This window comes from Xenopus laevis, chromosome 3S (genome assembly GCF_017654675.1).
Source record: "Xenopus laevis strain J_2021 chromosome 3S, Xenopus_laevis_v10.1, whole genome shotgun sequence".
Classification (NCBI taxonomy): Eukaryota; Metazoa; Chordata; class Amphibia; order Anura; family Pipidae; genus Xenopus; species Xenopus laevis.
Genome location: NC_054376.1, coordinates 123,283,137 through 123,309,422, shown reverse-complemented (window position 1 = coordinate 123,309,422; position 26,286 = coordinate 123,283,137). Strand labels below are relative to the sequence as shown.

The following is a 26,286-nucleotide window of genomic DNA, read 5'->3' as shown; positions in this document are numbered from 1 at the left end:
GCTCCCAGCTCTGCAGGTTGGCCAGCACTGATATAAAGTTTAGTTATTTTACCCCGTTTCACCATCTTGCTCTGCTTAGAGCTGTTGATCTGTTTGGCCCCACTATATACTGTGTATGTACAGGTATACAAGAGCTTGCGGCACTCACAGGATTTATATATATATGAAATCAAAATTTATTTAGCTGAACGCTTCGATCCCTCAAAGGGATCTTCATCAGGAAAAACCAAACACCCCATGCCCCCACTCATAATAAACCCACAGCCGTGCTATAGCTACATATATATATATATATATATATATATATATATATATATATATATATATATATATATATATATATATATATATATATATATATATATATATATATATATATATATATACCGTATATAGGGTCAGGGAAATATCCCTGGATTTACCTCTCTAAGGGCTATTCCACACGGGGAGATAGCGACGCGTTTGAGGTCGCGGCGACAAAGCGCCGCGACAGTCGTCGCGACCGGCGCAGGCGACAGTTTTGTATGGGCGCCTATGTAAAAACGCCTGTGCTAACCACACGAGGCGATGCGCTTTTCAACAGTCGCCTGAAAATGCCTCGCCAGGCTTTTTCAGGCGACTGTTGAAAAGCGCATCGCCTCGTGTGGTTAGCACAGGCGTTTTTACATAGGCGCCCATACAAAACTGTCGCCTGCGCCGGTCGCGGCGACTGTCGCGGCGCTTTGTCGCCGCGACCGCAAACGCGTCGCTATCTCCCCGTGTGGACTAGCCCTAAAGGCTGCTTGGAAGCCAGCACTCTCTAGCACTGGTGTGGTGTCCATTGGAGTAGGAATTGGCAGTTGAAGCCAAACTGTCTCCTGAGAAACAACTGCATCCTATTGTGTTATCTGCCCATCTGCCCATTCTAATGAAGTCAGTGCATACTGATTTGGAGGATCTTCTTTATGGATCTTTATGGATTCTACATAGAATCACGGCTGGAATGAGGGAGCTACAGGGGAGTCCAGGGGTTCTGACGCAGAGGGGCGGCACAAGAGACAAAGGGGTGTTTTGCATGTCCTGTTTTTATTAGTGACGCCCCATTCTGTTTGTTGGCTTGGCCCACTGCCCGGATGGTCCTAGTAACTGGCTGACAGATAATTGGTGCCCCTGTAGTGGGAATCCTGTTAATTTGGTAGTATGGGACCCTATGATTACTGATGGCAGCCCTGTATGGAATATGGAAGCTCCCACTCGTGTGCTTTGAGGGGTTCACATTTAAATGTATTTTTTATGATGATGTAGAGTGTGTTATTCTAAGACAATTTGCAATTTATCTTCATGTTTTTATTTGTGTTTTTATTTTTAAAAAATGATTTCGCTGTTTGCTCAGCAGCTCTCCAGTTTCGAATTTTGGCAGCTATCGGGTCCAGTTTTACCTAGCGACCAGTCAGTGGTTTCAAAGCAGAGTTAGACTGGCACATTGGGGGCCGCTGGGGCTGCAAATTGAAGGGCCCTCCTGGCAGTCACCAGGGCTCCCTCCCGACCTCCAAATTGCACCCCGACACATGCTTGTGTGAAAGATGCACATTGCGCATGATCAAACGCATGAAAGACACGATGCACGCACGAACTGACGCTGACAGTTGCCAATGGGCTAGTTGATCGGGGGGTCGGGTCTGGGCCAGTCCGACCCTGTTTCAAAGAGAGGCAGGAATATGAATAGAGGAGGCCTATATAGAACTATAAGAAATAAAAAGGAACAATAACATTTTAGCCTCACAAAGGAATAGTTTTTTCGGCTGTTAGGGTCAGTGACCCCAATTCGAAAGCTGGAAAGAATCAGAAGAGGAAAGGAAATAATTCAAAAACTATAAAAATAATAAGACCAATTGAAAACTTGCTAAGAATGGGCCCTTCTATAACATACCAAAAGCTAACGTAAAATGAACCGCCCCTTTCAGATGCAGGCTACACAGCGACAACTTACTACAAATGAACTTCCAGGTGAACTTCCCCTTTAAACCATCGATATTGTGGAGCCTGGGAAAAACCGAATACGATGCAATATTTCTCTGTTTGTTTTTAAAGGAAAAGCTGACGTCTATAAAAGAGCAAACAAATAACATGAAAAGGGGAACGGGATTGGGATCGCGGCACAACCAGAGGCGCATTTATTGCGAGTACAAAAGGCAGCCCATTAAACAAACACCGTGGGCGTAAAACTGACGAGAAATTCAGCGATTTCACCTGCGCTCCCCAATCTCCACATGCACAGCTCAGCGATTTCATTGTCACACGGATCAGGAGTCCCCCCAGGGGTAGGGAGAGTGCACTCAGGCATGAGAAGGGTTAATGCATTGCTTTATTCATTGGCCTTTTCAATACAGTTATTCAGGGCTCTGTACCAAGGACCCCTCCCCCACACACTCACACACACTCTATTTCCCAGTGGGCTTAAAGGGAAACTTTACCCCAAAACTGTTTTTTGCCTAATGAAAGAGAATATAAAGAACTTCCAATAAGGGGGAGAAGTGGATGAATGAGCACTAGGGGCACAGTCTTGCACCTCTTAGAGCACTTCTTCTCCTACTCTGAGTAAATGACCCTTCTATCTGCCTGTTTGTATTCACTGCACTGCTGGTTCTGCCCCATGAAACCAGCCAGCTGATAAACCGACCTGAAGGAAACGTGATAGCCTGCTACTTTGTTTCAAAAGTTAAAGGATAACTAAACCTTTAAAATAAGTGAAGGTAAAATTGATGTGGGGGCTATTCTAAGCACTTTTGTGTATGAACGGAGAGCTTGCCAAACAAGTGGATGTGGAATGGCCACTTTAACACATAACTTTAAAACAACTGACAGTGTGTTATTATGGGGTATGTGGCCCTCAGCTGGCAGTTTGAAAGGACATATTTAAAGGACACCTTGCTTATGTTATGTTCACCAGGTTTGCACCATGGCAATTTGGATACTTTTTACCCCCTCTGTTTTAGCAAATCCAAACTCCATGGAAAGGGAGGATAATATAAATCATGTGGCCCTCCAGCTGTTGTCTATAAGAACTACAAATCCCAGCAACCCCCTTGACAGTATATATTAATATCCACACCATTACAGGGTATTTACGGTCATCGACCCTAGCAACCAGAACAGTTGCAGATGGTTAAAAGTGCAAATTGTCTTAGGCCTCTAACACCTACACACAAAGGTTAATGTTAAGGTTCATCTGGATTTTTATTGTTAGCACTTAATTCTATGGGAAGTGTAACAACCAATAAAGCGATTGCGGGGCCGAACACCCAAAGCCCCATAATAAAAGAATCGGATCAGGAGGCTTATGGTGTCTGAACAGAACATTCTCTCCCATTGATAAAAGCTACAGGCAGAAAAGCAGCACTAAGCTCTGAGCAGCTTCACTAGTGATGGGCGAATTTGTCCTGTTTCACCGAATAATTTGTGAATTTCCAGAGAAATTTGCAAAACAGCAAAAAATTTGCGAAATGAAAATTTTGACGCCTGCATCAATTTTGACACTGGCCTTAAAGTCAATGGCCGTCCGCATAATGTTGATGAGCGATGGGTTTGACGCAAGCAACTTTTCCGATGCGTGTCCGAAATTTTTGGAGCCGAATTTTCACAGCAGTTTTGTGAATTTATTCGCCGGTGGCAAAATGCAGAAATTACACGTGTCCTGCTCTACCTGGGGCCAGGGCCGCAATCAGGGGACACTGGGGGGACAATTGTCCCGGTCTGATGGCTTCTATATGTCAAGGGGTGCCCAGCCATGCTGTGTTTCCTGGATTAGCCAGGCCCCCCTTGAACTGCCGAAGTAGGAGCCGAGTTGAGCCGAAGAAGGAGCTGAGCCATGCCGAGCTTGGATGGGGGGCCTGGCCGCTGATGGGTTTTTTTAACTTAGGGGGGGGCACTGGCCACCAGGGTTTTTTTTTTACTTGTACCGGTCCCTGGCCACCAATGTTGTTTTTGTTAACTTGTAGGGGGCCCAGAATATTGTGTTGTATGAGGCCCCACAAATTCTGATGGTGGCCCTGCCTGGGGCTCACTGGTGAAACTGACCCCAAGAGCCCAACACCCCGGCCACTACTGACAACTCCCCACTGCAGCCAACAAGCCTGGGGCCCATTAGGACTGGGACCCACTGGGTTTAATTTCTGCTACTTTGGTGGTCCAGACTGACCCATCCAGTGGTGTATTTATGGGAGGGGCAGACACCATGGCAGCAGGCCAAGGGGGGGTCTGCAGAGTGAGGGGCAGGGTCAGTCTGGACCAACAAGGAAGCAGAAATTAAACCTAAAGGGTCCCGGTCCTAATGGGGGATACTCAGGGTACCAGGATGTCTGTTCCAAACACTCCTTAGACACAGACGCCCCAAAACAATCTATCTAATATAAGAAAAGCCTCTGTCCCCCCTCCCCCACTCCACTGATTCCAACGGGAACCACATGCAAGTGCAGCTGTGAGTGCAGGCGTGAGTGCAGGTGTGAGTGCAGGTGTGAGTGCAGGCGTGAGTACAGGTGTGAGTGCAGCTGTGAGTGTGCAAATGACCCAAGTGTGCACTTCTGAATCAGTAGGAGCAGCAGGGGGAAACTGGGGGGACGTAACCTGCAACATGTGACATTAACCTGAGATATGTGTCTGTCTTTCCCAGAAGCCCCTGGGGCAGACCTGACTTTGGCACATCCCCCTTTGAATGATGATGCAGGCGAGTGATAATGAGACATATAAAAGGGGAGCTGATAGGCCAAACGGCCTGAAGCCTCTCTGTCAACTACTGTTTTTGTTGGCGCTGATAGCCGACAGTTGACCCTGACAATTAGAGGGAAATTGCCACTGTAAATAGCAGATTAGCCAGAGGTGTGACTTGCCTTCTGGGGGGGAAACGATGTCCCTGGACCACCCTTATCTATTTGTTCCTGCTCCCGTACTGGATAAAAATACCTTCCTACCTATTTATTTATCTTTTTTCTCTATTATAACATTGGGATCAGCCATCATTTTTACCGACCAGGCCAGTAAAATACCAGCCAGGTGGAAACCCTGCCTGCAGCTAATGCTGAATGGCCAATAAATCAGATGTTCCTGATGTAAAAAATACATATACAATACACAAAAGCCATGAATATCCTGTGAATTATATATAGTGAATAAAGTACCCCCTTTTGTAAATTATAAGGATATTATAAGTTACCGAGGAGTTTCATGACCATATAAAAACACGAGGCCAAAAGCCGAGTGCTTTTATACAGGTTGTGGACTCCGAGGTTACTTCTAATATCCTCATATTTTCCAACAAGGGGCACTTTATTTATTATAATACACAAGTTTTATTATATTACACAGGTATCAGTGAGTCATGTGACAGAAATGACATCACTACTTTTTATAACTGATGACATCAGTACTCACCGTTTATAAGGATATAATTTACAAGATATTCATGGCTTTTGTGTATTATATAGTGGATAATGTACCCCCTACTGTAATTTATAAAGATATTATGTCACCGAGGAGTTATGTGACCATATAAAAGCATGAGGCCGAAGGTCTCATAACTCCGAGGTGACTTCTGATATCTTTATTAATTTCAGTACGGGGTACATTATGCATTATAATCTACATTTTGTGTGAAATATCGGGAGGGGGGGGGTCGGAGGGGTCTGCGTCCAATTCTGGTCGGGTGCGCCGGCGTTCAATTTGAAAGTGGCGGCGTCAAATTCGGACGGGCTGTGTCAAATTTGGTGGCCGGGGACCCGTGTTATAAACGTTGGGTTCTGACGTCAGAACACGCCGTTTATAAGGATATAATTTATAGTCTGGTCCTATAGGGAAATGACCAGACTGTAGATTATATAGTGAATAAAATACCCCCTCTTGTAAAATATAAGGATATTATATGTTACCGAGGAGTTTCATGACCATATAAAAACACGAGGCCGAAGGCCAAGTGTTTTTATACAGGTCATGGAACTCCGAGGTAACTTTTAATATCCTTATATTTTGCAACTGGGGGTACTTTATTTATTATAATACACAAGTTTCAGTGAGTCATTTGACAGAAATGACATCAGAACTCATCGTTTATAAATGATGACATCAGTACTCACCGTTTATAAGGATATAATTTACAAGATATTCATGGCTTTTGTGTATTATAAGGATATAATAATAACACAAAAGCCATGAATATCATGTAAAATATATCCTTATAATACACAAAAGCCATGAATATCCTTGTAAATTATATCCTTATAAACGGTGAGTTCTGATGTCATCAGTTATAAACGGTGAGTTCTGATGTCATTTCTGTCACATGACTCACTGAAATTTGTGTATTATAATAAATAAAGTACCCCCAGTTGTAAAATATGAGGATATTAGAAGTTACCTCGGAGTTCCATGACCTGTATAAAAACACTCGGCCTTCGGCCTCGTACTTTTATATGGTCATGAAACTCCTCGATAACTTATAATATCCCTATATTTTACAAAAGGGGGTACTTTATTCACTATATAATACACAAAAGCCATGAATATCTTGTAAATTATATCCTTATAAACGGCGAGTACTGATGTCATCGTTTATAAACGATGAGTTCTGATGTCATTTCTGTCACATGACTCACTGAAACTTGTGTATTATAATAAAGTACCCCCAGTTGCAAAATATGAGGATATTAGAAGTTACCTCGGAGTTCCATGACCTGTATAAAAACACTTGGCCTTCGGCCTCGTGTTTTTATATGGTCATGAAACTCCTCCGTAACTTATAATATCCTTATATTTTACAAGAGGGGGTACTTTATTCACTATATAATACACAAAAGCCATGAATATCTTGTAAATTATATCCTTATAAATGGCGAGTACTGATGTCATCATTTATAAACGATGAGTTCTGATGTCATTTCTATCACATGACTCACTGAAACTTGTGTAATATAATAAATAAAGTACCCCCAGTTGCAAAATATGAGGATATTAGAAGTTACCTCGGAGTTCCATGACCTGTATAAAAACACTTGGCCTTCGGCCTCGTGTTTTTATATGGTCATGAAACTCCTCGGTAACATATAATATCCTTATATTTTACAAGAGGGGGTATTTTATTCACTATATAATCTACAGTCTGGTCATTTCCCTATAGGACCAGACTGTAAATTATATCCTTATAAACGGCGTGTTCTGACGTCAGAACCCAACGTTTATAACACGGGTCCCCGGCCACCAAATTTGACACAGCCCGTCCGAATTTGACGCCGCCACTTTCAAATTGAACGCCGGCGCACCCGACCAGAATTGGACGCAGACCCCTCCGACCCCCCCTCCCGATATTTCACACAAAATGTAGATTATAATGCATAATGTACCCCGTACTGAAATTAATAAAGATATCAGAAGTCACCTCGGAGTTATGAGACCTTCGGCCTCATGCTTTTATATGGTCACATAACTCCTCGGTGACATAATATCTTTATAAATTACAGTAGGGGGTACATTATCCACTATATAAATGGCTTTTAGTGATGTCATCAGTTATAAACTGAGTTTAGTGATGTAATTTTTGTCACGGCTCACTAAAATGTGTGTATTATAATAAATAAAGTACCCCCTATTATTAGAAGTCACCTCAGAGTTACTCAGCCTTGTCCCTTTATATGGTCATGGAACTCTCATGGACTTATAATATCCTTATATTTTACAATAGGGGGTACTTTATTTACTATGAAACATTATTACACATTTTTATTATGCAGTATTAATTTTTAAGGGGCCCTGTCTGAGGTGGTGGGGGTGGTGGCCTGGGTGGGGACTACGTTTACAGGTTATGGGACTGCAGGGAGTCTCCCAAGTGCAGGAACCATATGAACTGTCTGTGTTTAGCCAATAAGGGGGCAGAAGGCGGGGCAGAGAGGGAGCGAGATGCTTGCAATCGATTCAAAGTACAGAGGCTGATTGAGTTGCAAATGAATAGCATGACACTCTATTGCAATGCGCCATGGGAAATGACTGTGTGTCCCACAGTATTCAGTGCAAGCAGTTTATTTAAGATAATCCTCCCGTGTAGGTGTACTTTGCCTTTGTTGCTCCATCTGCAGCACTCTATACATTTAATTATCACAAAAGATAAGTGGTTCTACCTGACAGCAAATAACTTAAATGAGACACGCCTCATCGCTGTAGGCAGTTTATATGTGGTGCGTCTCCTGTTTCTGACTCTAGACACAATGTAGCAGAAGTCAGTTCAGCTCCAGGTCCAGGTCTTTTAGCTGGTTTGTGCTGTTGTGTTTCTGAAGCCACAACCAGCAGTGCAGAGAATATCAACAGCCAGGTAGAGTCTCCTTTTAATTACAACTAACAGATAACTGGGAAACCATTGGACATTTTTAATGAATATATATTGGAATGTTGCCTAAAATTATATTTTCTTTCATTAAAGGAGTGGTTCACCTTTAAGTTAACTTTTAGTATGTTATAGAATGTCCAATTCTAAGCAACTTTTCCATTGGTCTTCATTATTTATATTTAATAGTTTTTTAATTGTTTACCTTCTGCTTCTGACTCTTTTCAGCTTTCAGATTGGGGTCACTGACACCATCTAAAAATAAATGCTACACATTTATTTTTATTGCTACTTTTATTATGCCTCTATTTATTTAGACCCTCTCCTATTCATATTCCAGACTCTTATATAAATCAGGGCATGGTTACTAGGGTAATGTGGTCCCTAGCAACCAGACTGCTGAAATTGGAAACTGGAGAGCTGCTGAATAAAAAGCTAAATAACTTAAAAATCATAGATAATAATAAAATAAAACCAATTTCAGATCATCTCAGAATATCACTCTCTACGTCATACTAAAAGTTAACTCAAAGGTGAACAATCCCTTTAAACAAAAAAAATAGTTTTTAGGTGGAGTTCCCCTTTAAAATATCAGCCAATCCCCAGTCAGGATCAGCTTGATTGGAATCTTTAGTTGTCCCACTATTCTGTACTAAAGAGCTGCCAATACTCCTCAATTTGACTAAAGGTGGCCATACACGGGCCGATAAAAGCTGCCGACAGACCGTGTCGGCAGCTTATTGGCCCGTGTATGGGGGCCCCCGACGGGCTTCCCCGATCGAGATCTGGCCGAAAGTCGGCCAGATCTCGATCGGATGGGATTAAAAATCCCGTCGGATCGCGGCCGCATCTGTTAGTTGATGCGGTCCCGCGATCCGACCGCCCGTTTGGCGAACGCTAGGATCCGATCGTTGGGCCCTAGGGCCCACAATCGGATCAGCCCGATATTGCCCACCTCAAGGTGGGCATATCGGAGGGAGATCCGCTCGTTTGGCGACATCGCCAAACGAGCGGATCTATCCGTGTATGGCCACCTTAAGGGATTTGCTCATGGACCTCAACAGTAACGCGCCATCTAATGGTGATAAATGTAAACTGATGTTGCACAATAGAGAGTTGCCCAGCTAAGGCAATATGGCAGCTCCCGTGCATCTGTAAAAATAAAGACAAACATGAAACCAATGTTGGATGAATGAACTCTGATACTTTAATCTTAGTTAAAAATGGGAAAGAAATAAAAGTGAAACTTGCCCATAAACAGGGTTAGATTTGCCCTGCCAGGTCTCTGGAGTGATAGACAGGAATGAAGGGCACGAATGAGAAAGAACACAGGGCGTACGAGAGAACTGAGCGTATGAGAAATCACAATGAAAGGCTTGAGACTGGATTCATTTTCTGAGAAAAGGTGTGTGTGAGTCTGTGTCTGATCTGAATGCAGTTCAACTGGATCTGGCTGCAGTGTCAGTGTATACAGCAGAAGAGATGAGTTAAAGGGAAACTATCATCCCAAAACCTCTCTTATTTGTACAAAGGACTTCAGGATGGAAGTTGGACCACTGGGACAGAATGTTCTGTTATACAGATAGCTAGAATATCAGCTGCCATAAAGCAGGGCAGGACTGCTGCTTACAATGGGGTTAAGATAGGATCTGTGCAGCCACTGGGACAGAATGTTCTGTTATACAGATAGCTAGAATCTCAGCTGCCATAAAGCAGGAAAGGACTGCTGCTTACAATGGGGATCAGATAGGATCTGTGCAGCCACTGGGACAGAATGTTCTGTTATACAGATAGCTAGAATCTCAGCTGCCATAAAGCAGGACAGGACTGCTGCTTACAATGGGGATCAGATAGGATCTGTGCAGCCACTGGGACAGAATGTTCTGTTATACAGATAGCTAGAATCTCAGCTGCCATAAAGCAGGACAGGACTGCTGCTTACAATGGGGATCAGATAGGATCTGTGCAGCCACTGGGACAGAATGTTCTGTTATACAGATAGCTAGAATCTCAGCTGCCATAAAGCAGGACAGGACTGCTGCTTACAATGGGGATCAGATAGGATCTGTGCAGCCACTGGGACAGAATGTTCTGTTATACAGATAGCTAGAATCTCAGCTGCCATAAAGCAGGACAGGACTGCTGCTTACAATGGGGATCAGATAGGATCTGTGCAGCCACTGGGACAGAATGTTCTGTTATACAAATAGCTAGAATCTCAGCTGCCATAAAGCAGGACAGGACTGCTGTTTGGAGAGAGATTGGTACAATTATTGCACTTCCTTTTGCAAACTTTAATATGATGATATTGTCCCTTTAACTGAATAAAAGAATTATTTTTAGGGATGTGCTGCTGCCAGATTGTATTTGATATTGGGCCAAATCTGTTGGCCTGGGCAGGACCCACATCATTGAGCTATAAACTGAATCTGAGCAAGTGAAGGTTGCTACAATCATGTTTTGCACTCTGCGGTGAATATATTCATATATAGCAATGTTTCTGTATATTCATTGTATTTTTACTGGAATCCTCCTAAATAATTCTGTACATCCAGACGTTACTTATAGATACTTGCCCCCCCCCCCCCGACAATTCCACCACAGCTGCAGGGCCACACGTTTGTTTGTTTGGCCACACACAGGATCACACAGTCACATCAATAAGACTCATATCCTTATCCTTCTGCACAAATAATCACTCCTCAGATTCATTCCCAGCAACAGAGGCTTTATATCAGCATTTCCCAGGCTTCAACTCCCAGCACCCAGTCATACCTGCAGCACAATCATGGGCGTAACATGGGCATAACATGGGTTTAACATGGGTAAGACTGGGCACTTGTAACTTTTTTGTTCATCTGATGAGCTTACATACTCATGTGCGGACGCAGAAATATACATTAAAGAGTAAAGTAGACTACTAGGTGAAGATAATGCAATACTGCAGAGCTTACACTCTAAAATACAGAAGGACACAGATACAATACAGGGAGAGGGAACCATTGGGAGAAGGGAATCCTGGCCTGCAGAGCTTACACTCAAATATACAGATGGATACAGATACAATATAGGGAGAAGGAACCATTAAGACAAGGGGATTTTGCCCTGTAGAGCTTACACTCTAATATAAAGATGGACACAGATACAATGCTGGCAGAGTTAACCACTAGAAGAATGAATTCTGCCCAGCAGAGCTTATACTCTAATATACAGAGGGGCACATACAATGTAGGGAGAGGGAACCATTGGGAGAAGGGAATCCTGCCCTACAGAGCTTACATTCTAATATACAGATGGCCACAAATACATTATAGGGAGAGGGAACAATTGGCAGGAAGGAATCCTGATCATAAAGCGTATGGAACATTATAGAAAGGGTGAGGGGGATACAAATAGAAAATGGGAAGAACAGGATGATAAGGAATCAGAGCCTGCAGGCCATACTTTTTATTAGGGGCAGAGAAGTACAATGTGAAGAGTGGGATAATGAAGTCTTTATCATTCGACCAGGCTTTTGTTATGGGAGCTGCAGGGTTAAAAGCAGATCATTGCCTTAGGTGTGAGCGTGTGAATTAAAGTGCTAATGTTTTTGCAAGACTAAAGGGAAAGATCACTGTGAGACATATGTTCCCTGTAGCAGCTGTCCTGCCAAGGTCACACTGGGAAACAAGTGCAGCAAGATGTATGCAAGGCCACGGCTATACAGTGACTAGAGCTGCCCCTACTCCGCTTGGTGTGGTACTTACCATGATGTTACTCCTGATGTCATGGGAAAGCCACTGCAATAGGCTGCAAGCTGGCCACCGTAACACACCTCATTCTTAGGTTCTTCATGTGGGAGCACATGTGAGCAGCCATCATTGCACTTAAATGGGCAAAGTAGTAGTAAAATAGTAGTTAAAAGTAGTTGTAAAACAGTTGTAAAAAGTAGTAGTAAAACAGCAGTAAAAAGTAGTAGTAAAACAGTAATAAAAAAGTAGTAAAACAGTAGTAGTAAAACTAGTAAAAGGAGTAGTAAAAGTAGTAGTAAAATGTAGTAGTAAAACAGTAGTAAAAAAGTAGTAGTAAAAGTAGTAGTAAAACTAGTATAAGTAATAGTGAAATAGTAAAAGTAGTAGTAAAACAGTAGTATAGGTAGTAGTAAAATAGTAGTAAAAAGTAGTAGTAAAACAGTAGTAAAAAGTAGTAGTAAAACAGTAGTAAAAGTAGTAGTAAAACAGTAGTAAAAAGTAGTAGTAAAACTAGTAAAAGTAGTAGTAAAATAGTAGTAAAAGTAGCAGTAAAAAGTAGTAGTAAAACAGTAGTAAAAAAAAAAGTAGTAGTAAAAGCATACACAGGCTGATAGCACTATGCATGAGGCAGTGGCATTGCTGTTAGAGAGACCCAGGGCCACATGAGACAGTCTTAAATGTATGTGAGAGCCAGAGTTGTGAGACAGTCCTGGAAGGATGAATATATGACAGAATAGTTCCAGATTTGAGACAGCCAGTGCTATGTGAGACATCCCCAGCCAGAGATGAATAAAAATCCCTACTCTGTGACCCAGGAGCAGAGACAGTCCCAGCACAGGGAGAAAATGCGACTGATCTGTACCTGTGAGAGACCGCTTCAGTTGTGTTATGCGGGTGGCAGAGACAGCAGCAGAGACCAGAGCAGACAAGAGCTAAGAGACAGTTTGCAATCCATGATGGTGGCGGCTGGATGTACAGTAAAGCTATAAAGACAGTTGCAGCTCTGAGAGATATAAGGAAGAGACAGTTCCAGTTGTAAGAGTGAAGCAGAGACAGCTAAAAGACAGCAGACAGCCCCAATGACACAGCTGTAAAAGACACTCTAGGGACTGGGACAGTCTCACAAGTGAAATAGACTTCCAGATCTTGTATGCAGAAAGCAGAGACAGCTTGAGCTCATAGGGACAGAGGGCAAAGACAGTGCCATAGCTCTGAGAGACAGTCCCAGACTGGGAATAGCCCCAAGTGTCTCAAGCAGAAGAGACAAACCCAGAGCCCCGATCTGTTATACACAATAAGCAGAGACACAAGGCTAAGCCCATAGTTCTGGTGCTACTTATGTAAGAGAGACTCGGAAAAAAGAGACAGTCCAAGCAACAGTGAGAGACAGAGGACATGAGGGAGAGGAGGGAGTATATTCACATGTAAGTAGAGGGCAGGGCTGGGGAGCAGCTCAATGTCTGACATATTTGGGAGGAGGAGGAGGAGGTCTCGTTGCTGTCTCTTCTCTGTCTCACGGTGGGAGCTGACAGTTAGCGCCGCTATTGTGAATGGAACAGGAGGAGGCTGCTGGGAGAACGTGCCAGGTACGACCGACCCCTCAGTCTTGTCCCAGAAGCCCCGGTGGGCCGGGGACACAGCGCTGCTTGGCGAGTAACAAACTTCTATTTGCGTCAGTTGGTGCCACTCTCTGCGCTTGTCCTCAGCCAACTAATTGTCTTGTGTCTGTGTTATACTGTGTGTTATACTGTGTCTGTACTATACTGTGTGTTATACTGTGTGTGTTATACTGTGTATGTTATACTATGGCTTTACTATACTGTGTGTGTTATACTGTGTGTGTTATACTGTGTATGTTATACTGTGGCTTTACTATACTATGGCTTTATACTGTGTATGCGCCTTCCCTGCGCCCCATTTAGCGACTTGCGCCCTCTCTAATGCCGGCCCCTCTATAGTTACTCCCCGCTGATCTGTGTGTCCCTCGCTGTACTCCCAGCTGCTCAATGCGCTCCAATTAGTTGGCTTCAGTGCGCCCTTTCAGCAGAGGTTACACAAAGAATGTGCGAATTATTGCCCCTAATTCTTCAGTCCTGAAAGCATGAGCCCTGGAGCTGCACTCTGCAGCCATTATTGTGTCTTCTGTTATCCACATATGTGCGACTGCCCCCTCTTAATTAGATCATAAGCTCTGCAGGTCAGGCTTCCCCTCTCCCAATGGTTCCCTCTCCCTGTATTGTATTTGTGTCCCTCTGTATATTAGAGTGTAAACTCTGCAGGGCAGGATTCCTTTCTCCCAATGGTTCCCTCTCCCTGTATTGTATCTGTCTCCTTCTGTATATTAGAATGTAAGCTCTGCAGGGCAGGCTTCCCCTCTCCTAATGGTTCCCTTGCTCTGTATTGTATCTGTATCTCTCCGTTTATTAGAGTGTAAGCTCTCTAGGGCAGAATTCCCTTCTCCCAATGGTTCCATCGCCCTGTATTGTATCTGTGTCCCTCTGTATATTAGAGTGTAAGCTCTGCAGGGCAGGCTTCCCCTCTCCTAATGGTTCCCTTGCTCTGTATTGTATCTGTATCTCTCCGTTTATTAGAGTGTAAGCTCTGTAGGGCAGAATTCCCTTCTCCCAATGGTTCCATAGCCCTGTATTGTATCTGTGTCCCTCTGTATATTAAAGTGTAAGCTCTGTAGGACAGGATTCCTTTCTCCCAATGGTTCCCTCTCCCTGTATTGTATCTGTGTCCCTCTGTATATTAGAGTGTAAGCTCTGTAGGACAGGATTCCTTTCTCCCAATGGTTCCCTTGCCCTGTATTGTATCTGTCTCCTTCTGTATATTAGAATGTAAGCTCTGCAGGGCAGGCTTCCCCTCTCCTAATGGTTCCCTTGCTCTGTATTGTATCTGTATCTCTCCGTTTATTAGAGTGTAAGCTCTCTAGGGCAGAATTCCCTTCTCCCAATGGTTCCATCGCCCTGTATTGTATTTGTGTCCCTCTGTATATTAGAGTGTAAGCTCTGCAGGGCAGGCTTCCCCTCTCCTAATGGTTCCCTTGCTCTGTATTGTATCTGTATCTCTCCGTTTATTAGAGTGTAAGCTCTGTAGGGCAGAATTCCCTTCTCCCAATGGTTCCATAGCCCTGTATTGTATCTGTGTCCCTCTGTATATTAAAGTGTAAGCTCTGTAGGACAGGATTCCTTTCTCCCAATGGTTCCCTCTCCCTGTATTGTATCTGTGTCCCTCTGTATATTAGAGTGTAAGCTCTACAGGGCAGGATTCCCTTCTCCCAATGGTTCCCTTGCCCTGTATTGTATCTGTATCTGTCTGTATATTAGAGTGTAATCTCTGCAGGGCAGGATTTTCTTCTCCCAATGGTTCCCCAGTGCAGGGACCCCTGAACCTCTAGTGATCCTGTGCTCCCACTAAATGACGGCCGGGGGGGACTGCACCTAAAACAAATCTCTTCTGAATCTGTGAATCATGACATTTTTTTGTTCTCACAGTCCATGAAAGAGAACATGAAACTTCTTGCCCGAGGGGGAAACCTTATGAAATTCATATCTGTCTGCAAATATTCATTTTTAAATTGTCTGCAATTATAGAGGATTAATCCTACAGAGCTTTTAATCTAGGCTTCTCCGTTGGCTCCATTCCCCCGAGTTACAGTGTGAGAACCGCCATTGTTTTTTTATAAAGAAAATCATTCTGCTAGAAAGTACAGCATCTTGCCTTATTATACACATTATCCCACAGTTAGTCTTTGCCTTATTATACACATTATCCCATAGTTACAGTCTTTGCCTTATTATACACATTATCCCATAGTTACAGTCTTTGTCTTATTATACACATTATCCCACAGTTACAGTCTTTGTCTTATTATACACACCATTCCACAGTTACAGTCTTTGCCTTATTATACACACCATTCCACAGTTACAGTCTTTGTCTTATTATACACATTATCCCATAGTTTCAGTCTTTGTCTTATTATACACATTATCCCACAGTTACAGTCTTTAACTGTGGAATGGTGTGTATAATAAGGCAGTCTTTGCCTTATTATACACATTATCCCATAGTTACAGTCTTTGTCTTATTATACACATTATCCCACAGTTACAGTCTTTGCCTTATTATACACACCATTCCACAGTTACAGTCTTTGCCTTATTATACACACCATTCCACAGTTACAGTCTTTGTCTTATACACATTATCCCATAGTTACAGTCTTTGTCTTATTATACACATTATCCCATAGTTACAGTCTTTGTCTTATTATACACATTATCCCATAGTTACAGTCTTTGTCTTATTATACACACCATTCCACAGTTACAGTCTTTGCCTTATTATACACACCATTCCACAGTTACAGTCTTTGCCTTATTATACACACCATTCCACAGTTACAGTCTTTGTCTTATTATACACATTATCCCACAGTTACAGTCTTTGTCTTATTATACACATTATCCCACAGTTACAGTCTTTGCCTTATTATACACACCATTCCACAGTTACAGTCTTTGCCTTATTATACATACCATTCCACAGTTACAACCTTTGCCTTATTATACACATTATCCCACATTTACAGTCTTTGTCTTATTATACACACCATTCCACAGTTACAGTTTTTGCCTTATTATACACATTAACCCACAGTTACAGTTTTCACCTTATTATACACACCATTCCACAGTTACAGTTTTTGCCTTATTATACACATTATCCCACAGTTACAGTCTTTGTCTTATTATACACACCATTCCACAGTTACAGCCTTTGCCTTATTATACACATTATCCCATAGTTATAGTTGTTGTCTTCTTATACACATTATCCCACAGTTACAGCCCAGACACACAATATCTTACATTACACACAATCCCACTGTTACATCCCTACACCTTTAAGATACACACTGTCCCTACATTTTGGGGCCACAGCTTCTGTTTTCAGCTTTCTCTCAGTTTCCTGGTAATGTGCAGTCAGTGGTGTGTGTTTAATAAAGTGTGTTTAATAACTTGTGTTTAATGTGTGTGGTGTGACAATGCGGTTGGGCCTTTACACAACTAAAGACACCGGGGCAGCATTTCGCTGGGTGAGATGATGAATGTGGAAGGTTGCACTTTGCATGTGAATTAGCAGCACAAAACCATGTTGTACTCCTGAGAATAGACCAATTATGCAAGAATGCAGACACAATTGTGCTTGTCCACTGCCCCAAAATACCAGATATTGCAGGAATTCTTCAGCTTAACCCTCCAATTAAAATTGCTAATTCCCAGTAGATGATCAGGCCTAACTAAATATAATCATAGGAATAGCTTGTTCTTTATACCTTTAAAGCAACATTTCCCCCTAACAATCCCCCTATTGTATATTATTAAACTGTCCTATCATGTGACTGCTCTACATACTGTCCTGCACAGCAGCAATGACCCAATCACCTGTTCTCATGTTAGTGCTGCCCCCTGCTGGTCACTTAATGCTCATTGCACCCGATTTCTGGCACTGGGCACCTCTGACTCTCCCTGCTGCAGGCACTGCCTCTTCCTGGTATTCAGGGGAAGGGTTTTGTACAATTATACATTTAAGGAATTCTATTGATTGGCTTACTGTGCTTCAGCTCAACGTTCCTACCCCTCTCTCCCACACCTGTATCTGTCAGCTTGAAAGGTTGTGTATGAAGCACACAGACAGTTGTGGCAGGAGATGCTGGAATTGGTTCGGGTAAATGACAGAATGAGACACATGATGTCATCAAGTAACTCAAATAATAAAATACGTTTCAGTTAAATTTTTTTAGGGTGGTGATGTTGTTAAAGGGGAACTTAACCCAAAACTATATTTGTAAAATGTAATTTTTGGTAAGAATTTTTTTTTTGAATAATAATGATTATGCAAGAACTGAAGTTGTAGTAATCACATCATTTTCTTTTTGGCAGTTTTTCACTAGTCTTGACAATACGGGGTACATTGTGGGTGAATCTTTGGCATTTATTTATGCAGGAGAAACTCTAGGAAAAGGAAGGAAGATACATAAACAGGAAGGAGAGCGCAGAAGCACAAATAACGGACAGCGGAACAAAGTTAATGGATACAGAGTTCATAGAATATGGGTCAGAGACACAGAAAACATACAAGAGACAGATGGGGAGAAGAAAAGGGTCAGTGTAGATGTAGATGGATATAGGATAGAAAAGTAGAAGGAGGAAACGGAATGAGTGTGAGAATGGGATAGATGGGGGGGGCGAATGGAAGGATATAGAATGTGTGAAATGGAGACAGATGTATGGCCTAGGAAAGAGGATAGAATGTGTGGAGAGGGAATAGTTTGGGGGATTAGGAAGGGATAAAATGTGCAGAGAAAGGACAGATTGGGGGACTAGGAAAGAGAGAGAATAAGCAGGAAAGGGGTAGACTGTGCAGAGAAGGGATAGATGGGGCTAGGAAAGAGATAGATAGAAGTACAAGGAAATGCATTGAATGTGCACAGAACGGATAGCTAGAGGGACTAGGAAAGGTATAGAATGTGCAGAGAAGAGATAAACTGGTGCTACGAAAGAGTATATAATGTGTGGAGGAATAGCTAGAGGGACTAGGAAGGAGGTTAGAATGTGTGGAGACGGAATAGCTAGAGAGACTATGAAAGAGGATAGAATGTGTGGAGAATGAATAGATAGAGGGACTAGGAAAGAGGATAGAATATGTGGAGAAGGAATAGATAGAGGGACTAGGAAAGAGGATAGAATATGTGGAGAAGGAATAGATAGAGGGACTAGGAAAGAGGATAGAATGTGTGGAGAAGGAATAGATAGAGGGACTAGGAAAGAGGATAGAATGTGTGGAGACGGAATAGCTAGAGAGACTATGAAAGAGGATAGAATGTGTGGAGAATGAATAGATAGAGGGACTAGGAAAGAGGATAGAATATGTGGAGAAGGAATAGATAGAGGGACTAGGAAAGAGGATAGAATGTGTGGAGAAGGAATAGATAGAGGGACTAGGAAAGAGGATAGAATATGTGGAGAAGGAATAGATAGAGGGACTAGGAAAGAGGATAGAATGTGTGGAGAAGGAATAGATAGAGGGACTAGGAAAGAGGATAGAATGTGTGGAGAATGAATAGATAGAGGGACTAGGAAAGAGGAGAGAATGTGTGGAGACGGAATAGATAGAGGGACTAGGAAAGAGGATAGAATGTGTGGAGAAGGAATAGATAGAGGGACTAGGAAAGAGGATAGAATGTGTGCAGAAGGTATAGATAGAGGGACTAGGAAAGAGGATAGAATGTGTGGAGACGGAATAGATAGAGGGACTAGGAAAGAGGAGAGAATGTGTGGAGAAGGTATAGATAGAGGGACTAGGAAAGAGGAGAGAATGTGTGGAGACGGAATAGATAGAGGGACTAGGAAAGAGGAGAGAATGTGTGGAGAAGGTATAGATAGAGGGACTAGGAAAGAGGAGAGAATGTGTGGAGAATGAATAGATAGAGGGACTAGGAAAGAGGAGAGAATGTGTGGAGAAGGAATAGATAGAGGGACTAGGAAAGAGGAGAGAATGTGTGGAGAATGAATAGATAGAGGGACTAGGAAAGAGGAGAGAATGTGTGGAGAAGGAATAGATAGAGGGACTAGGAAAGAGGATAGAATGTGTGCAGAAGGTATAGATAGAGGGACTAGGAAAGAGGAGAGAATGTGTGGAGAATGAATAGATAGAGGGACTAGGAAAGAGGATAGAATGTGTGGAGAAGGAATAGATAGAGGGACTAGGAAAGAGGATAGAATATGTGGAGAAGGAATAGATAGAGGGACTAGGAAAGAGGATAGAATGTGTGGAGAAGGAATAGATAGAGGGACTAGGAAAGAGGATAGAATGTGTGGAGAATGAATAGATAGAGGGACTAGGAAAGAGGAGAGAATGTGTGGAGACGGAATAGATAGAGGGACTAGGAAAGAGGATAGAATGTGTGGAGAAGGAATAGATAGAGGGACTAGGAAAGAGGATAGAATGTGTGCAGAAGGTATAGATAGAGGGACTAGGAAAGAGGATAGAATGTGTGGAGACGGAATAGATAGAGGGACTAGGAAAGAGGAGAGAATGTGTGGAGAAGGTATAGATAGAGGGACTAGGAAAGAGGAGAGAATGTGTGGAGACGGAATAGATAGAGGGACTAGGAAAGAGGAGAGAATGTGTGGAGAAGGTATAGATAGAGGGACTAGGAAAGAGGAGAGAATGTGTGGAGAATGAATAGATAGAGGGACTAGGAAAGAGGAGAGAATGTGTGGAGAAGGAATAGATAGAGGGACTAGGAAAGAGGAGAGAATGTGTGGAGAATGAATAGATAGAGGGACTAGGAAAGAGGAGAGAATGTGTGGAGAAGGAATAGATAGAGGGACTAGGAAAGAGGATAGAATGTGTGCAGAAGGTATAGATAGAGGGTCTAGGAAAGAGGAGAGAATGTGTGGAGAAGGGATAGAACAGGATGATTATTAATAGGGAAGAAAGATTTGTGTAACAAACAGGGAGGAATAGGGAAGGGCATTGAGTGTTTGGAGAGGGGATAAACAGAGAGGACTAAAAATAGTACTGTTATGGGATCCATTATCCGGAAACCTGTTATCCAGAAAGCTCAGAATTACCCATAGACTCCGTTATAATTAAATAATCCGATTTTTTAAAAATTATTTCCTTTGTCTTTGTAATAATAAAACCGTAACTTGTACTTGATCCTAACTAAGATATAAATAATCCTTATTGGAAGCAAAACTATTGGGTTTATTTAATGTTTACATGATTTTCTAGTAGACTTGAAGATCCAAATTATGGAAAGATTGGTTATCTGGAAAACCCCAGGTCCCGAGCATTCCCTATGTACTCCTGTACATAGGAAAGCTCCTCTACTAACAACATCTTTCCAAATGCTTTCCCACCCCTCCCTGCATGCCCCCCTTGTTCCTCCAACGTCCATCACTCTGTGACCCTCTCCTCACAACATCATGGGAAAGGATGAGCCCTGTGTAAATAACCAGAGATTCGCTTTCCTGTTGGGAGCACATATGATATTTTTATCTTCTTCAAGGAAGAGCTAAATCATAAGTCTCCTAAAGTGGCCAGTGACAATGAGCACAAGCTTGCCGTAGTTTAGCACCTATGTTAGTCAATCAGCCCTTACGTCTTGCTATGTAATGCTGGGGTACTATTAGATGCAATGGTGCCGCATTCTGTCCTGCGCTCATGTTGCGCTGTTGCATGGCTGACATGATGGGACGTGTTTCTGAAGTCTTGTCCCTACTGACTAATAGCTGCCATGTTACTGCATGCTCAGGCACTCTCACTCTTTTCCCCCCGGTGCAGAAAATATTTCTTTTCTTGTAGCATTCTAACAATACAACTACAGGGGTAGTGATGGGCAAATTTATTCGCCAGGCGCAAATTCGCGGCAAATTTGCGCTATTCGCCGCCAGCGAACAAATTCACGAAACGCCAGCGAAAATTCTAGGGATGCACCGAATCCAGGATTCGGTTCGGGATTCGGCCAGGATTCGGCCTTTTTCAGCAGGATTCGGATTTGGCCGAATCCTTCTGCCCGGCCGAACCGAATCCAAACCCTAATTTACATATGCAAATAAGGGGTGGGGAGGGAAATCACGTGACTTTTTGTCACAAAACAAGGAAGTAAAAAATGTTTTCCCCTTCCCACCCCAAATTTACATATGCAAATTAGGGTTCTGATTCGGTTCGGTATTCGGCCGAATCCTTCACCAAGGATTCGGGGGTTCGGCCGAATCCAAAAGAGTGGATTCGGTGCATCCCTAGAAAATTTGCGGCGTCACAAACGGGTGCCGGCGTCAAAAATGAGACGCTGGCGCCGTTTCGCGAATTTTTCACCATTTTGTGCGAAATTCGCCCATCACTATACAGGGGGCGTGTCGGTAATTTTACTTTTGGGTCACAGGCAAGCGGACCTGTTCCTCCCCATAAATGACATTTAGAAAGGTTGAACCAGCGAAGTACAAGAAGAGGGGTATCGGGCACTCAAAAGAACGCCACAAGGGTCGCCAAAAATAAAGTCAAAAATTTAATATTTATTGTATATAACAATTAACTCCATTGGCCCTACGCGTTTCATGTCCCCCCAGGGCTAAGCCCATGACTAAGTGCCTTGTGGGGCACGAAACGCGTAGGGTCAATGGAGATATTGTTCCTTTTTTAACAAATCTGCAATAAATATTGAATTTTGAACTTTATTTTTGGCGACCCTTGTGGAGTTCATTTGAGTGCCCGATACCCCTCTTCTTGTACTTCGCTGGTTTATCCGCTTCCTAAGCTGAGGGTCTGGTGCACCTGGATCACTTGTTCTACGTGTTATCTACAGTTATCAACATATTCTGTATCCTGTACCCCCTTTTATCGTTGGTTAATATTTAAAAAGGTTGGTCGCTGAAGCTGCAATGTTGCCCTGCATTTATTGTATTAAAGGAGTGGTCCACCTTTACGTTTACTTTAAGGGTCAGGGCACACGATCAAATTCGGGGCGCCCCAAAGAAGAGGAGATTTGTCGCCGGGCAATTAATCTCCCCATATCTGAGCGTGTGCCCTGACCCTAAGTATGTTATAGAATGGGGGTCACTGACCCCATCTAAAAAAACAAATGTACTGCAAGGCAACAACTTTAATGTTATCGCTACTGTTTACGACCCAACTTTCTTTTTAGGCCCTGTTCTATTCGTATTCCAGTCTCTTATTCAACTCAATGCATGGTTGCTAGGGTTATTTGGACTATTTGGTTATTGCAAACTGCAAAGCTGCTGAATAAAAATCTAAATAATTTAAAAAAAAACATCAAAATAATAAAACAATTAAAAATAATTGCAATTTCTCTGAGAATATCATTCTCTACATCATAGTTAACGTTAATTTTAAGGAAAAAACCCCTTTAAGATGGTTGTGAGGTTAAGACGGTGCATGTGTCTGTTGGGCAAAGATCTATAGGAATGGAGAGCAAGGCAGAGGCTGATGAGAGGTGCAGTAACTTTGATTAGTCCTGGTCACAGCTTTTTCTATAAAAGCAATAGCCAATGTACAGAAATTACATGTTTTTAGATAATTAATGCCAGATCCCTGAATTTCTAGTGCTGCAAATTCTTCCCAAATCTCATCCTTATTGCCTTTAGTTGGGGCTCTTCCAAGTCAGTAAAGGTAATTAATGACATTAGAATTTGTCACTGTAGACTTCAAAAATCATAATGGCACATTTTATTAAACCTACGCCTGACATTATGAATGAAGAACGTTTGGTTGTACATAAATATATATTGTATATTTTGGCTAAAAACTGACATTTGTTCATTTATCCTGTGCAGGCTGTAAAGCGATGCTGAAACGCAGCACTGAGGTTACACGAGGAGCTACCGCCATCTAGTGATCACATGTTATTACTGCAGCATTTTACAGCGGGCTGCCTTTGTTGGAACATGTAAATCCACTCACAAAGAGGAATTCATTTATTTTCGGTGTGTGTGGTCATGAAGACAAAAGGAGACTTATCAAGGAGAGAAGCATCTGGAGTCTTGAGCTGGGACACTTTCTGCCACCATCTGTGAGAGCAATCAGCTTCCACCTCACAAACTCTTCCATAAACCTGCAGGCAATCAGCTTTTAAAGCATACCAAATATTTCAGAGATTTCCCTTTGGTAATGGATTTGTCCCCCAGATAAGAGACGTTTGGACTTGTTAAAAGAGATAAAGCATTGACTGAACCATGGATCTTCTGCAGCCCTCCAATAGACTGGTGCGGTTATACAGAGAGTACCAGAACAATGAAGTCATCTCTCTGCACTATAACTTCACCGGGAAGCTCAACACCAGTAGGTACAAGGGTGGACTAAAGGCCGAGGCAGTATTCTTTTTGGTAGTTTGTGTCTTCATTGTCTTGGAGAACCTCATCGTGCTCTTGGCCCTCTGGCGCAACAAGAAATTTCATTCCCCCATGTTTTATCTCCTGGGGAACCTGACGCTGTCGGACCTTCTGGCTGGTGTGGCATACATGGTCAACATTCTGATGTCTGGTGCCAACACGTTGCGCCTTACTCCTGCCTTGTGGTTTGTTAGGGAGGGAGGCGTCTTTATCACATTAACTGCCTCAATATTTAGCCTTCTGGCGATTGCGATAGAACGTCACATTACTATGGTTCGGATGAAACACTACAGCGGGGACAAGAAGGGTCGCATGGCCTTGCTCATTGCAGCGGCTTGGCTTGTCTCAATCCTATTAGGGGTGTTGCCAATACTGGGTTGGAACTGCATCAGCAACCTCCAGTCTTGCTCAACCATTCTACCTTTGTACTCAAAGAACTATCTTCTAGTCTGCATAAGCATCTTCCTGGCCATTCTCATATCCATCGTGGTGCTCTATCTCCGAATATACAGAATTGTCAAGGTCAACAGCCAGCGCCTTGGCACCCTCCGTAAGGGGACCCTGAAAAAGTCCCAAAAGTACATGGCCCTGCTGAAAACTGTCACCATTGTTGTGGGAACTTTTATTATGTGCTGGCTTCCTCTCTTTGTTCTTTTTCTGTTTGACGTATCATGTGAGGTCAATGCCTGCTCTATTCTCTTAAAGGCAGACTACTTCCTTGGCCTGGCCATGATCAACTCTTTCCTGAACCCAATTATCTACACGCTCACCAGCCGTGATATCAGGAGGGCGATCCTTAAACTGGTTTTCTGTCTATGCCTATCATCTGATGAAGGAGAGGGCAGCCGCAGGCTTTGGTTCCTTCCAGTAATAGAGGGAAGCACAAGCAAATCTGAGAAGTCTTCCCACAAACATGAAGCTCTAGAAACCACTGTATCATCGGGAAATGGGACCCCCACCCCAGTGAAGTATCTTATGCCCAAAAATTTGGATTACTGAGCCCATTTGGATTTTAAAACTTGATGTGAAGGACACACAGAAGGTGGAAGTGTAGTGGAGAATTGCACAGCATGAAGGATGGTTGATATACCTAGAACGTTACATAATGAAGGATGAAGATATACCTAGAACTTGAACCTTTATTGCAAAGGTAGAGCTTGAGGCATGGTATACAGTAAATACCTGGAACTTTATAGCAAAAGGTGATTCCTAGAAAGTGCGTGCTGGTTACATAGTGGAAAGACTAATGTTCCTATAACGATAGAGCTTTAAAATGTGCTCAGGTATTGAGAACAACAGTCTCCATAGAGTACCCAATGAGGGAAGTCAGGGTCTTTAGAATGATGTAGGTTTCATAAATCAATCATAAAAGAGAGAGATCCTTAGAACTTTCAGAATGCAGTAGGGTAAAATGCCCCAAAACTTACTATAGCCCCATTGGAATATCAGCCTGAGGGTGTGTGAAGCAGTAGCAGCTCTTTAGGATGGTTTTAACCTTAAAGTGATTTAGCACAGAGTGTTAGTGAGACACAAGTGTATATTTTGTATATATTATTTGTATATAAAACACTGAGTGGATTGTTACATATGACTGGGACTGATGTGTTCATTATGCTCTATGCAAATATTATCATATGGTTTTTATCCTACATCCTACACAATAGCTGCTACTTATAGATGGCGGGGAAACAATTTCATTGCTTCCAATTGGGTCTGTTAGTCTTATTTGTTGCATCTAAAGAACAACTGAGAAGCCCTGATGGCTGTAGGTTAAGAATCAGAAAATGCCAAAACCACAATGCAAACACAACATGTGTAAATAATTATGTATATATGAATATATTCAATGTAAATAAATAAATGGATATGTTGTTGGATGAACCCATTGCTGCCTGAGGGTGATTATTTTAAATATACAGATTCCATGTCATTACCATTTGTAATAAGTACAACCTTTTTAGACTGAATTAAGACCAGAGATAAGGGCAGGAGCCTAAGTCTAATGGCAGCTCCCTCTTCACTTAAAGGATAAGTAAACCTTTAAAATAAGTGAATGTAAAATTGATGAGAGTGATATTCTAAGAATTTTTGTAATTTAAATTCATAATTTATTTTCTTTATATTCCAAGATATTAAGGGATACATGTACTGTTAATATGAATGAATTTTGTTACAACAGCGCCACCTGCTAGTCAGTTTCCCACCAGTCTGACCACCAAGTAGTCAAGGAAGTTGTCAGGATAGTAACGGCACATGTATCCCTTAATATCCTAGAATAAAAAGAAAA

General features: G+C 42.4%; 1 protein-coding gene across 3 annotated transcripts; it reads left to right on the top strand.

The window, feature by feature from the left end:
- The first annotated feature begins 8,203 nt into the window (after window positions 1–8,203).
- Window positions 8,204–25,880, top strand: s1pr5.S (sphingosine-1-phosphate receptor 5 S homeolog). Of its 3 annotated transcripts, none has more exons than XM_018256287.2 (2): window positions 8,204–8,329; window positions 23,445–25,880. In XM_018256287.2, exon 2 carries the CDS (start codon window positions 23,844–23,846, stop codon window positions 24,996–24,998), a length of 1,155 nt encoding a protein of 384 aa, XP_018111776.1. In that variant the 5' UTR covers window positions 8,204–8,329; window positions 23,445–23,843; the 3' UTR covers window positions 24,999–25,880. The 3 variants fall into 3 exon arrangements, with proteins under 3 accessions (XP_018111776.1, XP_018111777.1, XP_018111775.1); XM_018256288.2 differs by lacking the exon at window positions 8,204–8,329 and adding an exon at window positions 12,989–13,496; XM_018256286.2 differs by lacking the exon at window positions 8,204–8,329 and adding an exon at window positions 13,507–13,658.
- The last annotated feature ends 406 nt before the right edge of the window (window positions 25,881–26,286 follow it).